This window comes from Moschus berezovskii, chromosome 4, assembly GCF_049115385.1.
Source record: "Moschus berezovskii isolate FMDL1 chromosome 4, NW_MosBer_1.0, whole genome shotgun sequence".
Taxonomy (NCBI): domain Eukaryota; kingdom Metazoa; phylum Chordata; class Mammalia; order Artiodactyla; family Moschidae; genus Moschus; species Moschus berezovskii.
This window is the reverse complement of record NC_142463.1, coordinates 40705366-40723053: the sequence shown is the minus strand read 5'-3', so window position 1 is coordinate 40723053 and position 17688 is coordinate 40705366. Positions and strand designations below refer to the sequence as shown.

The window sequence follows — 17688 nt, the reverse complement described above, 5'->3', positions numbered from 1 at the left end:
AGGCACATGGAAAAATGCTTGACATCACTCATTATTAGAGAAATTAAAATCAAAACTACAATGAGGACATCCCTGGTGATGCAGTGGATAAGAATCTACCTGCCAGTGCAAGTTTGATTCCCAGTCTGGGAAGATCCCACCTACCATGCAGCAACTAAATCCATGAGCCACAACTACTGAGCCTAGTGCTGCAAGAACTGAAGTCAGTGCTCGTAGAGTCCGTGTTCTGCAGCAAGCCAGGAGAAGCCTGTGCACTGCAGCCAGAGGGTAGCCCCCACTCACCACTGGAGAAAGCCCGTGTGCAGCCATGAAGACCCAGCACAGCCCCAAACCCAAAAACACAACTACAATGAGGTTATCACCTCAGATACACTGCTGGTGGGAATGTAAATGGGTCCGCCACTGTGGAGAACAGTATGGAGGTTCCTTAAGAAACTAGAGCTGCCATATGACCCAGCAATCCCACTCCTGGGCATATATATGGATAAAACCCTAATTCAAAAAGATAATATACCTTAATGTTCATTGCAGCACTATTTACAATAGCCAGGACATGGAAGCAATGCAACATCCATTGATGTGGGAACAGATAAGGATGTGTACATATACACAATGGAATGTTACTCAGCCATAAAAAGAATGTAATAATGCCATTTACAGCAACATGAATGGACCTAGAGACTGTCATACTGAGTGAAGTAAGACAAATATTTGATATTGTTTATATGTGGAATCTAAGAAAAAATGGTACAAATGAACCTATTTACAAAATAGAAATAGAATCACAGAAGTAGAAAACAAATCTACGGTTACCAAGGGAGAAAGTGAGGAGGAGGGATAAGTTGGGAGACTGGGATTGATACATACACACTCTATATATAAAATAATAAGAACCTACTGTATAGCACAGGAAACTCTACGCAGTACCCTGTAATGGCTTATATGGGAATAGAATCAAGAAGGTGTGTGTGTGTGTGTGTGTGTGTATCTGATTCACTTTGCTGTATAATAGAAACACAGAAAAACAAAGCAAAACAGACAAAAAATAAGCAATATAATCTTGGCAAAGGAGCCAATATTGATTGCCCTGATTAAAAGTTTCCAAAACCATATATTTCCTTTTAAATAACAATGAAAATGGAAACAAGAAATATTTAAACATTATATGCAATACTTGAAAAGATAAAAGGTAACTTAGAAGATCAAAACTTCAACCCAAACCTCACAAACCTGTATGTCATATATTCCAGGAACTGCGAAACTCTATTGTGTTCCTATTCAAGTATAAGAATTCAATTACTTTCCCCAAAAGTTCATGATGCGGAGAGTTTTATCACAAAAGACTCACAAAATACATTTTTCTTGTTGTCTTTGAGTAGGCTGTCCATATCTTATTTTTTAAGCTCTAAGTTTTGTGATTCTTTTTTTGAAAACAGCCAAATTCCCCCTCCATCAAGGGGTCATGACATAAAAGGTTCTCAACTTGAGAAAAGACTCCAGTGTTCCACGGAGAGGTTTAATATCCTGGGAAGACGGGACAGTCATTCATTTCCCAGAAATTTGAGAGGAGCCATTTATTTATTATTAATGACACATTTAGATGCTCAGAAAGGGGGAGCTATGTTCCACACATTTTATTTGCTTTTAATTTTAACTCATTAGAGTCTTACATTTCTTTGCATATTTAAGATGGTTAGGAAGGCTCTGAAGTTGACTGTGCCATTGAAAGGAGGCCTTCTTTCAGTTTGGCAACTCTATTAGGTTAAAGTGAATGTAATTTGTCCTGAGGCATGAGCAGTGGTCCATTAAGAAATCACTATAGCCACTAAAACTGTCCATTCATACAGTTTATTTCACTAGGCTGCAATTTTATACACAGTATGAAGAGGTTTCCTGATAGCACACATATAGTTTACTTTCTGTACTGCTGAAGAACCAATTTTTTTTTTTTTTACATTATATCGTAACACCCTATCATTAAAACATTATTCAGTGAATTTTTTTCCAACTACATATAAACGGAGATTTACCACACACACGGTGCAAGAATGTCTTTATAACATATCTGGATCACAAAATGTGAATCTAAAATACATCACTGTAATTAGAACACTACTTTAAAATTACAATGCCCCATGTTATATCAGCCAGATTCGATGAACCCCTGTGTACATCACAAAGCAGTTGTGGATATCTTTATCCACAAAGATAGGTAGATGTCTTCTTGGGTAACTGCTTTTAACTACGGGCAGCAGCTTTTAACTATGATTTCAAAAGAAATCTTTAAGAAGGAAAATTATGAATTTGAAAAACTTCTTTTATGTGTTCAATATTCTCAGAATCAAAATGTGACATTTAAAAACTTACAGTCTTTAAAACAAGGAGAATAAATCCAGCCCTCCTTTAGCTGAAAGGCTGGCATTGTAATATTAGGTTTCGTAGAAACCTAAGGATAGAACTGTATGGGATGTGGAAATGAGTTAGAAAGAAACATAAAATTTCTCTGAAAGCTTCCTGGACTGCCCCACCCCACCTCTGTCAAACAAAGAATACTGCTTTGCAAATCAAGATGTATTTCCATGACATGACGTTCTAAAGAAAATGTATGTAAACAAGTCAGAGAGAAAGATTTCTTCATTTTCCCATTTTTTTTTTTTTTTGTGGAGTGAGGCAGTGGGATGGTATTCGTTAAATAAGAACTAGAACTTCGTAATCAAAAAACCACTTTAATACACACAAAACAGCTAGGGATAATTGCTGAAAATTTCTCATGTGTTTCCTTTTCTTTCTCCCAAAGTTTGAGAATGTTTTGAAAGTTCAATAAATAGTAGAAAAATAATCCTTTACTTAGAAATTTTGAGATGCATCATTTAGAGCTTAGTATGAGTTCCGTACAGCAAGTGTGGCATCTAGGTACCGCTAAGAAACCAGGTGAAATCTTCAAAGACACACTTCTCTCTGCCTCTGCCACATTCTCAGTGTCCAGGGGAGCAGACCTCTCTTTTCTTCCAGTTAAGGAGAGCAGAATGCTTCTGGCTCCTCGGGAACATTCCTCTGGCTCAGCTTAACCAAGGTTCCCAATGTTTCATTTATAGGTTCCGGCTCTGTTTACAGTTTGCGTCTGTTCATTCCGTTGGTGTGTTACGCAGGTTCATTAATCAGACTTCTTTCCCCTCCATTTCACAACCAGCCTCGCGTCTTCACAAATGCGGTGTTGCTGCTGTTTCACTCGTTTGCAAACGTGTTAACAGGCAGGAAGATGAGTGCAATGACTCTGGACAAAGCACGGACACCAGTGGATCTGATGCTGGCTCTTCCCCCCAGAACATCCTGCAGCTCCCAGATCTCGGCTTCCGGCGGCGCCGAGGGGTTAGCACTCCGCGTCGACCGTGTGCACGGTCACGGCCGCCTGCAGGTGGTGGCCGTGGTGCAGCGGCGGGTGGTGCAGGCGGTAGTGGTGGAACTTGTGACTCAGGAGGGCGGCGGTCTGGGGCGGGGTGTCCAGCTCCAGGTCCTCATCGTGGTTTCCCACGTCCACCCCTGCCGACAAGGGGTCATTGGTGCACGGAGGGTTTTCACTGTCTTCCTGTGGGCTCATGGTGCTGTAACCTAGAAAATGAACAAACAGGCAGCTGAGAGTTTCCACAGGCAGGGAGGAGATGTCAGGGCGGATTTCTGCAGGCACTGGGAGGCGCGCCTGCCTTTTAACTACCTAAGTGCCCATGTTTTCAGGCTGCCAGCAGACCTTGAAGTGATTTACTTTTAAAGAGATCTTTGGTTAGTTGTTGTCTTAAAGCAATTACACGATAAACACATAATCATTTAAAACAATATAAACAAGAACCCTTTCCCCAAATCCCCTAAACCAACAAAACAAAACTGAAAATCATCCCAATATTTTCTGATCCACAGATCACCGCAATTGACATTTGGGGAAACAACCTTCTACACTTTTCCTTGAGATAAGACTATTTTTTATTTTAGAGAGGGGAAAAAAAAAAAAAAAGCAGCTTCAAAATGCCTGAGTGTGATAACCACAGTAAGAACAAAGACAGCTGCCACCATGACAGCCCTGGTGTCGTCATGTAATTTCTACACACCAACAAGGAATGTATTTTAAAAGCCATTTTACAGGTGAAGGAAACAACAATCAGAGAGGTTAATGAACTTGCCTAAGTTTCAGTCCCTAACAAAACACTAACTCCACAGACACCCACAGTAACTAGCAAAGGAATCAGCTATTCTTTGTGTAAGCTGGTTCACTGTATTTAAAGATTAATTTCTCTTGGTATTCTAAGTAATACATGTTTCAAAAGAAAATGCCCTTGCTGATCAAAGGATTCCATTCCAAGAACCTTGGCATGTTTTTAAATATTGCAAAAACAAAAAAAAAAGCCTTCAAGAATTTTGAGAAGTGACAGCTCGTTAATATTTCCGCTGCATCTACAGTTAGCATCAATCAACACTCACCCGTGGGTAGCGCTAGTCACATCCATGGCTGCAAAATTGATGTGCTTGCATACAGCCAAGCAGGAATAGTTTGTGGTTGAAAATGTTATGCTTCGTGTGAAAATGAGAAAGGCAATTCTCAGTCCTCAATGAAATGTTCAAACAACAGAATTCTTTCAGTCCAAACTCAACAAATATTTACTGGGCATCTACCTTGTATAAGACACTGTGCTGGGCACTGTAGGAGACCTGGAGATAAAAACCTGATCCCAGGACAAGGAGTTCATTCGCTCGTGCTCAAGAAATAAAACAAGTACAAGCATAGCTCAATCCAATTATTCATTTATCAAAGACCAACAGGAGGCTGAAAGGAAAGACTATGAAACATGAATAAGAGATGTCTATTTTCCTTAAGGATTTCACCACCGAGAAAGAGATAGGTATGTACAAAGTTAGGCTTACTCTACTGAAGATCATGGTAAAAGTGTTCTAATGGAGGTTTAATTGAAACCCAGCATGTGCTCAGTTATGTCTGACTCTTTGTGACCCCACAGACTGTAGCCCACCAACCTCCTCTGCCCATGGGATTCTCTAGGCAAGAATACTGGAGTGGGTTGCCGTTCTCTCCTCCAGGGGATCTTTCAGATCCAGGGATTGAATCTGCATCTCGAAGCCCATTGAACAAGGAATAGCTAATTCTGGCTGGGGGGCTGGGAAAGTTTCACAGAAGAACTCTCATATTTCAGTTGGACTGTGATGGATGAGTAGGAGTTTGGTGAAGTGAATAGGAACACAGAACAGAAGAGCCTGGTCAGGAGGACACAGGGCCATTCCTATACCTGTGGCTATGATGAGTGCTAGCAGGTAGCTACAGGAGGGACTTATATTTACAAGGTTTTGAGCAGACCACAAAAATAGCATGGTCATTTTTGTATTTTAAAAGCAGAGTTATGGTGGAAATTTGAAGGCTGACTAGAAAGGAGAGAGAGGGAGGCAGTTAAGAGGTTATTGCCACAGCCTGGGTGAGAGATGTTGAATTAAAAGTATGGGATTGGACAGACATCTCTGGGGTAGAACAACAATAGAAGTTCATCAGAAATTTGATGTGGGGGACTTGGGGGTGATGGGATAGCAACTTACTGTCAGGATGATGAGAGAGGGAGACTCTAAGATCCTGAGTCTCGGGGAAGGAAATGAATTTTCTTTTTGCTCATCTTGATTTTTAGCATCTGTGAATAACACATATAGAGATACCCAGCCAGAAAAACAAGTCAGGGCATAAGAAGGCGAGTTTGTTGCTCTGTGCCTAAGATTACTGAGTGCCCTCTTGGTGCCTGATGCCAGGCTAGAGGTTCCACAGAAAAAGGGGTAAAGTGAGGTTCCAACTCCCAAGGAGCCCACAATCAAGAAGGGGAAACGCAGGTACAAAACCAGAGGTACCCCAAAGAAATACCTACGCTGATGAACTTTACTTAGGATCCTGGAGGAAGTGACATTCAAGGTAACCCTCATGGGAGAGGGGTTCCCTAGATAAAGAAAAGGGTGGAAAGTATTACAGGCAGGGAGATGAGCATATGCAAAGATGCAGTAGGCAGAAAGGCTCTGTGGATTTGAGGAATGGGGAAGAGCTTTGTGTGCAAGAGAAGGAGTGAGAGATGAATCTGGACAGGCAGGCTGAGACCAGATCAGGAAGAGTGGTCAAAGAGCTGACAGGGGAGGTGGATGGCAATGACATAACGTGTGCTTTAAGATGATCCCTTGTGGCAATGAGGAGGTTGGATGGAAGGAAGGAGGGCTCCAAGGCTCAGAGTACAGGGGGATGAGCATTGGCCCGAGGAGACGGCAGGGCCCTGAAGTGAAACATTAGCTGTGTCTCAGTGGAGCAAGCTGCTGTTCAAGTGCAGGGCAGGGGAGCCTCTGGTGACCACATGGACTTTCTGGTGCCCAAGAGGGTTAACATCCTTAAGGTTTCTAGGTTAAGATGCTGGGGGAACAGAGATGCTTTTTCCCAAGATGAAAAAATCAGGAGCCAGAACGAACTCCTCAGCTTCAGTAGTGCCAAGTCTAGAAGGCAGGATAGGCTTTAAAGCCCCAGTTACAACTGTTCTACACGTAAGAGACCAAAGTGGAGAAGGCAATGGCAACCCACTCCAGTGTTCTTGCCTGGAGAATCCAGGGATGGGGGAGCCTGGTGGGCTGCCGTCTATGGGGTCGCACAGAGTCGGACACGAAGCAGCAGCAGCAAGAGACCAAAGTACTAGAAAATACATTTCAGCAAAATCTCAGGGTCTGTGTTGATTATTTGTGGCCAACCTTTAGTGCTAGGCTGTCTTTATCTTGCCTCCAAATACCTCCTGGATGCCCTCCTGTCTCGCTCACTTACAGGCATTCATTGTAAAGACAGTTGATGTCCACATTCATGGTGTAAAATTCATAGTGATCCCTCTGCACCTGCCTTGCCCTCGCCCACTTCCGTCATCACTGTGCTTCATGTTCCATTTGAAGGTCTTTTCTGGGAAACCTTCCCAACTACCACCCACCCCACCCAGTCATGCCAACCCACAGGCGTTCTGGTGGCCCTTCTGTGATGTCAAACTGTATTCTCTGCAATCCTTAGCTTAGATTTTACCATATTACAAAAAATACAGGACTGTCTTGTCTATTAGAAAACTCTTAAAGTGCAAGGGCTTAGGCCTCACATAAAGCAGGTGTTTAATTAAAAAAAAAAAATCACATAAATTTTTGGTCGTCTTTGATTTTGCCTGGTGTGACATTTACCAGTCTCATCTAATAATAAAGGCATTCTCGGATTCTCGAGGCCCTGCCTGGAGCTCTGACTTAAGAGTCTGGGACCTGGCTGGTCACAGACCCAGGGGGTTGGTGAGGGTGCAGGCAAATCGGGGGCATCAGCATTTTCTGATCAGAACCCCAGCAGAGATCCTTCCAGAGGGAACCACTCACTCTGGAGCAGTCTTGTTTTATTTGCTCAGTGGGACACTATTGCTCAACCCTTCTGTAACTTAGGCTTTCTCTTATCTCAATAATTAATGGAAATCTGGAGGGAGGGAGTTGTGGAGAAGCAGGAGGAAGCCAAACACATGCTCTCACTTAGCAAATTAATTGAGTGTTTACTCAGCAACAGGCAATTCTGTGCGGTGCTGGGAACAGTGATGCATAAGACAGACGTGGTCTCTGACTCATGGAGGAGGCAGCATTATTTAAAACACAGAGGATATATACAAATAACTTTCAAAGAAAGATTTCTTTACTATCCAAAGGTATATGTAGAGAAATTCTCACGAAGATTTTTCAAGGGAAAACAGGCTTTAGGAAGGAGGCCAGGCATCACTCAGGAATAAAAGAGCCAAATTAGGCTTCTGCTCTTTGGTTTTCTGCTAATATATTTATCCCCTGGTTCTTAAAGAAAGCTCTCTTGATGTCAAGGGATGTTAGGTCCCTCTGGGGACTCACCACCTTGTGGTCACAGAGAGTAACTGCAGGAGAATAACTGCACCTCTAGAAAATAGCTTTGCTGTGTACTAGGTATTTTTCGACCAAATTTTCAAGGTTCAGCATTAGCCTTTTAAGTCTTTTGGCATTTACTTCACAAGGAGAAAATTTCCCTTTTATAAAGAAAAAATATTGCTTAATATACATTTTGAGTAATATTTCTAATGAGATGGTAACTAAAACACAGATTCACAAGGAATAAATACATACTGTTGGTTTTTAACTTAAAAAATAAGCCAGTTGATGGTTAGATAGAATGTGATATTTTCAAGAGAAATAATGGGAAAAGCAGAGTAGAAGAGTTAATAGTTGAGTGCTGGAAAAAATCATGTTAAGTGGTGTTAGAATAATGACTAAAATGCTTCAACTTTTCAAAACTGGTCTTATTTTGAGTATTTAAGATAAAAATTAAAACCATACTCCTTTGTTGGCCAAAACTTTGTTGGCTACACGAAAAATTTCTAGTTAAAAATGCAGCCTGGAGTCTCCAAGTGTAGCTTGACAGCATTTAGTTTTAATTCTAGGAATATCACCACTCTGAACCACACACGGAAAGTCTTGTCTGTTCAATACTTATATATTTATATATTTTATTCTTTTGGGGTTTCCTTTTGTGCCTCAGACCCAAAGACTCATGTATAAATAAGCTCACTGGGTACCAAAGAACCACGGCATGACCAGTTCAAGGGCAAGCACCAGTGTCCCCTCACCTCCCCGCCTTGGGTCTCACATGATTTACTTGCAGATAAAAGTGATCTCTGTTCCCATCTTCTTCTTTGTTCCACTTCTTTAAGGGAACCGTCATATTCAGCCTTTTCTCAGTCTTGTGAATACATGCATGCATTTGTAGTTTCTTGCTGGATTATCAATTCTTTGAGCGCAGAGCGGGTGTGGAGGTGAGGAGGTCGGGCTCTGAGCTCATGCCTGGCCATGCGTTACCTCACTTCATCCTCACGACAACCTTACCAGGGGGTAGTTTCTAATCTCCTTTTAATTATTAGGAAACTGAGGTCTCACCATTTGGAAAGATAGGGAGAGGTGGGACTCCAAGTGAGTTAAGCTGTTTTGTATCAGGCTGCCTGGCAGAAATAAGACCACCCCTTTTCCCACCTCGCTCCTCCCTGCCAAGCAAACAGCAGCTGCCTGATACATTCACCAAATAGGAAAACACCTGCACGAGTGTCACGTGCCAGAAAACCACTATTACTGGATCAGATTTCTGAGTTTAATGTGTACCTACGGCTTATCCTCTAGGCACCAGGGAGACGTTAGCTTGATGTCACTCCTTTTAGTGACCCGCCATATAGGTTCAGGGATATGACAGCACTTGGTTAAATGCTACTGATTTTGCGGTGTATTTGGAATTACCTGGAATGTCAGTGTCTTCCATTCCTTTTGGTGTTGTATTCTGCCTGCACGAGAAACTATTTTTCATTCCTTGGGGATAACGGGATCCAATTATTGTGAAAAATGAAAGAAAGGAAGCCCGTAGCTAGATTCCTCGGCTTTTAGATACTGACACTGCACTATGCCTTTTATCTCTGCTGTTGCTTCATGTGCCATTTTACTAAGACAATGGGAGGGCTAATGCAGCATTGGAAATGTCATTCAGAATTCCAGTTTTGTACTTAAGCTGTTACCAGCAAGGGTGGTGGGGGGTGGGGGAGGAAAGGAGGGTGGAGGGAGGGGAGGCGATGGAGACAGAGAGGGAATGCCAGAGGGAGAGAGGACTCAGTATTTCTGCTGAATAAGAGATTCTTTCTGCTGAACTTTAGTAGCCTCAAACCTGTTTTATTATTCAAAGGAGAAGCACAGAACTGCCTGGCAGAATGAAATTTATGCAGGTTCAAAGGTTTTTCTGGAAAAAGGCAGAAAGTCAAAGAAGCTGAGAAATTTAAGTTCTGCTTTTACACTCCATAGAAACCTGAAGGTTCAATTTAGTTAGTGGGAACAATGTCGTTCTGAGCCCAAATTAAGAGTCCCTGGTTTACAAATCAGAGCTCTGGCTTCTCCGGTTTTCCAAAGGGATTCAGAAGACCTGGCTGTCGTGCAAAAGGCAGCATTGGTTGCTCTAGCAAGTATCCCCTTCTGCATTTTTTAGCACAGGCGTGGAAGCACACTGCTTGAAGACTTTTTTTTCAGGGTAGATGTGGAGAAAGCAGAATAAAAAAAAGCACAAATGCATTATTTATGCATTTATCAAAAGACCTGATTCTGGGAAGAAAATAAAGATTTCTGGAAAATTGAACAGGTATATAAAGACCTGACAATTACAGGAAAGGATCTACACTTATATTTTTGTGGGATGGTGACAGAACTACCTACACAGTAGGACACAGCTGCTGTTCTCTGTGACAACAAGCCATAGGGACACTGGGCAGGAGAGGTGGTGCATGTGGCCATGCCATTGGTACTGCCGTGGACTTAGCACTCAGTGTCTTTCACAACTCAGTGCCTATCCCTCCTGAGCACCCAACAGGCACTAAAGGCACCTCCATGACTTTGTGCCCACTAGCCCCTTTGCCGCTAACAGCCTCTACCTCTCACTTTTCTCTAATCATCCTTCAAGGCGCAGGGTAAGTGTTGTCTCTTTGGTAAAGCCTTCCCAGGGCCGGGGGGCACCAGATGACAGTGTGGGCTCTCACCAGGTCCTGAGAGTATGTGGCCGAGAGAGCCCTTAACAATCCTGCTGTTTGCCAACAAGCCTCACGAGGCAGTAGGATCTAAGAAGATGCTGATTCACTGAGAACCAAGTGGGGAGGTAAGCAGGTACCACCGAAATAATCTGAACCCTTATTCATGGAGAAAACCCAGGAGGTTATCTGTGTGTCCACAGGTTATCTGACGTATGACGACGTATCTGGGAATGCTGAGCCATAAGCCAAAATCTCTTGGGGGCGCTTGTAATGGTGTCATGTTGGAATGTGTCTTTTTTGGAAAACTACGTCAAAATAATTTGCTAGAGTAGGGAACAGGAAAGGGTGGGTGTGAGCACTAGCCCGTGAGTACATCGGGGTCCTCGGGCCTCAAGGGCAGGATGCCAGATCTTACCATGATCACTTTCTGTTCCTGAGCGACCCCAGTAGCGACGCCTCCGTTCTGGACTGTGTGCATGACGTTCGATGACTGCGGCTATAAATCGAGTATTGCTGACTGCGGAAGGCAAGGATAGTTAGTCTCACTTAGGCCAGCATCTTCACTGTATTAAGCACATCTGCTCTAAGCAGGCTCTTTCACATGAAAGGGGTTGTTATTTGTTAGAGAGCTAGAATGAGTAATTTTTAAACAATTCTGAGGATTAGGGAAGTTGCTTTTAGGACTGGGGCAGGAGGAGGTCCCTAATTACATATCTTCAACAGGCATCAGGAAGATACACTTTCCATACGGTTGATGGCCAAAGCATCTCACCACAAATGGAGCTCTCTTTTGATAAAGAAATGTTCTTTCTGTTCTCCCGAGTTGTATACATTAGTTAAGGGATTTAAAACATGCATACCTGATGACTCCCTTTCTAAAATGCTATACTGGAAAGTAATGAGGAGAGAGGGAAGAGTAGGGTATTCCTACTTCATGCCACAAGGAACACTCTGAACTCTTTGGAGATTTCCTAAAACAAAGCAAAGACCTATGCCTCCCCCTAACAAAAATGGGGGATCAAAAGAACCCCATCGTGTCAAAGCATCTTAGATTTTAATACAAGAGAGCGTATTTACTCTGGCTCAGTCTCCCCGCCGGCACACTCCGGGCAGGGGCGGCGGGTACTCACTGATGCCTCTGTCCTCGGGGCTGTCGTCGTCCCTCTCGTCTCTGTCGTTCTCCAGGTTGGACATGCGCACCGACATCTCTACCCGTCGTTAGAAAGAGAGACACATGAGTATGTAATCAAACACTGTCACCCACGTTAATACCCATGGAGGGCTCATCTGATGGCAGGGTGACGGCACTCCATTGAGAGTCAACTGAGGCCTTATCTCATTTTTTTCTTTTTTTTAAAGGAGGAGGGAGCAGGAATCAGAAGAGGGAGAACAAGAGGTGAATAATCCAGAGGGGCACCTGAGATTGATTTCTGGATGCAGAGGAGAAAAGAAGTTGATTGAGGCTAACAAGTCTTTCATCTTCTCCTTCACCAGCTCAATGGACATGAATCTAAGCAAACTCTGGGAGAGAGTGAAGGACAGGGAAGCCTCGTGTGCTGCAGTCCGTGGGCTCGCAAGTCATAAACATCTTAGTGACTGAACAACAAGTACCTGAAACAGGAAGGGAAGTGAAGTCGCTCAGTCGTGTCCAACTCTTTGCGACCCCATGGACTGTGGCCCACCAGGCTCCTCCATCCCTGAGATTCTCCAGGCAGGAATACTGGAGTGGGGTGCCATTTCCTTCTCCAGGAGATCTTCCCAACCCAGGGATCGAACTTGGGTCTTCCGTTTTGTAGGCAGACGCTTTACCATCTGAGCCACCAGGGAAGAGTGGCTGGCTGTGCTGATAAAATGGTGCTACAGAATCTAGAAACCAAGCCTAAGGTGATACTGGATGGCTGTCATCCTCAGTCGAATCAAATCTTACCAAGAGGAAAGAGCTTTGTGGTCAGCTCAGTTATTAAATCAGACAACATGATCCCATGATCCCCCGACAGGATTATGACCACAGAGAACTATCCCAACACCACCTAATCGTGACTGCTACCAGGCTCCTGACCAAGTCCAGGAAAAATGACGCATGAGCCTTATCTCCAAAAGTCGGGGTAACACACCCTGAAGGGCTTTTAGGAGGACAGGGATAGTCATTTGCCAGCTTTTTGCCCCTTGCAAATGAGCACAGATGCCACATTTAACTCTTGATATGGAAGCCATAATTACTAATTACTCATCTTGTCAAGTTCTTATCCAGGTTGGACAGTTTTTATCCTATTTTAAAACTGTGATCATCACTTTGGATGTGTGTTCATTCACACATATAATAATGGCTACCACAGAACAGAGTCATGTTCTTGCCAGTGGTGGCCTGGGCTGTCCTTGGTATGCCCATCTTTTTTAGAATAGCAAAGACAGCACAGCTGAGCTTAGTGAAGAACAAAATTTCCCACTAAGCCTCCCAACTCCCTTCTTCTGGCTTCTTCCAGAGTCAGGCTGAGGTGGGCTAAGGAGCCATGTAAGGAGAGATGGAATCTAGGGATTTTCTGGAGAATCGAATGGGGCTTGCAGGATTCAGGCCTTAAAGAATGAGCTGTGAGCTAAAGGAGAGAAGCAGGCTTTGGGGGACTTCTGAATCTATTCCACAGAAGCAGAAAACATAGTGCTATTCTTAGAGTTGCTTAAAGGCTTACAACTAGTCACTGTCCTTCTAGCCTGGGGACCACCCCGGGGAGCCTGCTGCTTCCTGGCGGAGCTTTGGGGTTCATTTCAAGCTCACCTTGGGCAGCAAGAGGAGACATATGCTGGTGGCTCCGGCGATGAATCTGATGGCGGTATGCGTACACAGCCAGGACTAGGACCATGATGCAGCCCATAATGCCTCCAGCCACCGGGCCCACGGGGGCGCTCTTGATCATGTTCAACGTGACCACCTCGTCACCTTCATTAAAATAAACAGACAGACATCCCTTGCAAAGATTTCCCAAGTGTAGTAGCACATGGGGATGGGGGTGAGATGGAAAGGATCGAGCGGGAAGGGGTTGAGTGACGATATGTAAGAACAGCTGCTTCAAGGCTTGAATTTCAAGAAGAAGACGCACCAGGATGGAGGACTAGGGCTTCCTTTAATTTCTGGTTCTCAAATAAAATGTTGGTCGCTTGGCAGAGCAAGAATACAGTTGGCAAGGACTGGTAAAGTAGGCGAATCGATGAGCATCACTTGGACATGCAGTCTAAGGGCCCAGCTCTGGGGTGTGGGTTCCTCTTGGTACAGAGGTGAGGGAGGGCGACGTGTGCCTCTCAGCAGATATTTACTGGACCTGGTGTCATTTATTTCAGTGGATCTGTCATGTTACCTCCAAAAAGGATCCTGTTTCAAAGTTTATGGGCTCCCTTTAAAATACTATTTGCACTTTTCAGGCAGGAAACTGCAGGTGGGAATATAAAGTGACTTCTAGGAGCAAAGTCACTTCCGTCACATCCCAACATGGTCTGATAGTCATACGTGGGCTCAGAACCCTTCCTCACAAAGGAAAAGCTTTTCTTCCTCAGAAAGGCTCATGAGGAGAGATGTCAAAAAAGGCATTCACTGAAGGTTTAAATATCTATTCACCTGCGGACCACGCTTGAGATGCTTGTGCTGACTGCAGAAAGACACGGAGAAAATCTCAGGTAGTATTTGGGGTGTAGTATGCAGGTAGTATTTGGGGGTTTTGGGGGGGCCTGATCCCAGCGGTGTTCCTCCCAACAATGTCTCTGTCCCCACAAGTCGCCTGCTGCACTGGATAGTGTGGGCTTTTGTTGACCTCAAGGCCCTAAATACTGGTTTGGAGCCCTAAGATGTCTGTCTTCAAAAGTCATGAGGGAAGGAAGCAGCAGGAAAGCGATGTCCACGGGTCACTCTGCCCATCACCAGCCCTGCGCTCCAGACAGCTGGGATTTACATTCATACAAACCCCACAGCTCAGCCGCTCGGAAATCAGGCCTGATATTTCTCAGAACAAGTTTTATGGGAATGCATTTCAGGCTTGCAAAACTTGGCAGGAAAGATGGCTGCTCACTCTGCACAGGAGAGCTAGCCAGCTTTGAAAGTAATTATTTGCCTTGGTTTTGCAACTCAAAACTACTGGCAAAGGAACCAGGGAAGTAGGGTAGGGAATTATTTTAAGATCTGTGTTTTAGTATAGAGGCCGGAAAATATGTTTTCAAGAATCAAGTTATTCTGGGTTCCCCAAAACATTACCTATTGCTCCCATGTCATCAACATAGGGACTTTTGGCTCCAACGATCCCCCCAAAGCATTCTTTCTGGGGTGCACAGTAGGATTTGTCCAGGTGGGTCTTTCCATCGCTGTCCACCATGCACCATTCACAATCCAGCACACCGAAGCAGTCCCTGCCAGAAAGACAGTGCTGAATGTTCCAGAAAGCAGTGTCAGGCAGGAGTAAGCACATGGACTTGGGCATCAGACAGCTCTCAGGGGTTCCAGGACTCACTAGTGCTATAGCACCCTGAGCCTGAGTTGCCTTTCCTTACAGAAGGAGGATGGCCATTGTCCACCAGGGGAAAGCTGTCTAATGTCCCTCGACAGCTTGGAGATGAGAGAAATAGAATTGCCCTCTGTTACTCAAACCATGAAGTCCACACACTATGGATTAGTGCAAGGTAACTTAAAATCATCTTAAAAGACCACACGGCCCCCAAAGTTTGTTAGACTTTGGCTTAACATCCTCCAGGTTTATGGTTATTTAAAAAAAAGGAAGGATGGAAAAAAACCTGATTAATCAAGTTTGGGAAATAGTGATCAGTTAAACATTTCTTTGCTGCCAATTTCTTAGACCTTTTAATATGCTGAGTGCATTATGACACTCTAAGAGAATATATGCAGTGTTTCTCAAACTTAATAGGTTTTGGGTAACTGCATAACACACCAAGTTAATCTGTCTGATACCCTATCATTCCTCTATTAAAATACATACCAAAAGTAGAACTGGCTGCCTCTTTCACCCACTAATATTGTTGAATCAAATGGCAACCTGCAGCTGTCTAGTCCCAAACACCCTAGGGAGGATGTGGAGGGAGCAGGGATCATGCAGTTTTTAGTTCTTAAAACTGCCATAAAGTATACCTTTTTTCTAAGAAAAATTGAAGAGTTTCAATGTATCACACACAGAGCTGAGTTATGTTTCTAGAACCCATGATTTCCTGCTCCCTTGGCCTTGCTTTGTCATGCCATTTCCTCTCTTATGCCTCTTATTTCTAGAAAACTTTTCCACCCACAGATGAGGCTACTAACACGGGGGTGTGTGTGTGTATGTACACACGTGCAAGTTAGTCGCTCAATTGTGTCTGACTCTTTGGGACCCCATGGACTGTAGTCTGCCAGGTTCCTCTGTCTATGGAATTCTCCAAGCAAGAATACTGGAGTGGGTATCCATTCCCTTCTCTAGGGGGTCTTCCCAGCCAGGGATTGAACTCAGGTTTCCTGCACTGTAGGCAGATTCTTTACCATCTGAGCCACCAGGGAAGACCACTAACATAGGTACATGTGCCAAATATCTGTAACAAGTAGAAACCAAGTAACACTAAAATTGGTGGATAAAAGGCAGATAAAAACAGATAACACTAAAATTAGTGTATAAAAGGCAGATAAAAGTCAGTTTTAGATCTGAAAAACTGGCATATCTTTTAAAAACATCAAAAATGGGGATGATGAACATCATCCAGAAAATCTCATTGAGGCTGCTGTTCTCTATTCTTTCCTAGGCTCTGCTCCCACGGCTGCGATGCTGACGTGAAATCAGCGCTGAGCACTGCTTACCCACTCTCCATCCTCTGATTGCACCTGCTGTTGACACACTGGTGAAGAGCATCCTGCAGGCCAGGGTCGATAGCTGTGTACGTCACTGGCTCCTGGTGTACCTCACAGCTTGGGTTTCTATGAAGGACCAAGTCTGAAGGTTAGGACTGATACCATCTGCATTCCAAACTCATCATGCCCTTGGCCCCTCACAGTGCCAGAAAGATCTGGGTTTGAACTCTGGCTTTGTCATTTACTTGTATGAAACCTGGGGCCAGTCTGGTCTTAAAATCTGTCACTGAGAAAAGTAATGCTATATTATGTGTGTGAAACTAAGTGACTTACCAGGCATACAGCATCTGACATGTTAGGCACTCAGTTAATGCTTGTAACAGTCTCATACTTTTTGTAAGCAGTACATACACTCATAAAACTTTTTTAGAATTTTTATTCAAACCTGAAAGTGGGCTTCATTTTAAAATACTATGGAGTTTGAAAACTAGCTCATTGAACAGTTCCATCACTAGAATGAATCACCTTCTTATAGTTTCAACTTGAAACAAATCTATAAATGACTCTCAATATAAATATGCACACACATATATATAGTCTTTTACATATATATATGACTCCCAGTATAAATATGCACATATAACACATATATATGTGTGTGCTCGGTTGCTCAGCTGTGTCTGACTCTTTGCGACCCCATGAACTCTAGCCAGCCAGGCTCCTCTGTCCATGAAATTTCTCCAGGCAAGAATATTAGAGTGGGTTGCCATTTCCTACTTCAGGGGATCTTCCTGACCCAGGGATCAAACCCATGTCTCCTGCATTAGCGGGCATGTTCTTTACCACTGTGCCACTTGGGAAGCCTACAGATATATATATATGTGCATATATATATACACAATTTTTTATTTACCTGTTCTCTGCATTGGTGAGGTTGCCAGTACACTCATTGACCTCTAGAGGGCACTCACAAGGACATTCGCATTCATTTTGTTCCATTCTGAAAAGCAAAAGGAAAGTTACTCTGCATAGGGTTGATAAACTGTATATTGTACACACTGAGGGAGGTGAAATAAAGACAACACGAGCTAGCTAAAACGGGCAGTAAAAGCTATCACCAAAGGTTCAAATATGCAACTGACCTCAATCCACTGTTCTTTGGACAAGGATGTTACAAACAACAGTTCTAAATGCTTTTGCAACCAGGACCTTCCTTTCCTTTAGGACACACCTGAGCACTTTCTGTATGTTGTACAGTTGGCATCAGTTAAGATATTCAATAGGTGG

The 17688-nt window shown here is 43.6% G+C and overlaps 1 protein-coding gene across 2 annotated transcripts in view; it reads right to left on the bottom strand.

The window, feature by feature from the left end:
* Window positions 1-1617: 1617 nt before the first annotated feature.
* The window catches only part of CACHD1 (cache domain containing 1), a 249188-nt gene continuing 233117 nt past the window's right edge, over window positions 1618-17688 (bottom strand). For both annotated transcript variants that reach the window (XM_055401968.2, XM_055401969.2), the window contains 7 exons: window positions 17315-17401; window positions 16411-16527; window positions 14833-14984; window positions 13369-13530; window positions 11726-11803; window positions 11011-11112; window positions 1618-3609 (listed from right to left, as the gene is read on the bottom strand). In XM_055401968.2, the coding sequence (XP_055257943.1) occupies window positions 3371-3609; window positions 11011-11112; window positions 11726-11803; window positions 13369-13530; window positions 14833-14984; window positions 16411-16527; window positions 17315-17401 (937 nt within the window). In that variant the 3' untranslated portion in view covers window positions 1618-3370. The remainder of the gene's footprint in view (window positions 3610-11010; window positions 11113-11725; window positions 11804-13368; window positions 13531-14832; window positions 14985-16410; window positions 16528-17314; window positions 17402-17688) is intronic.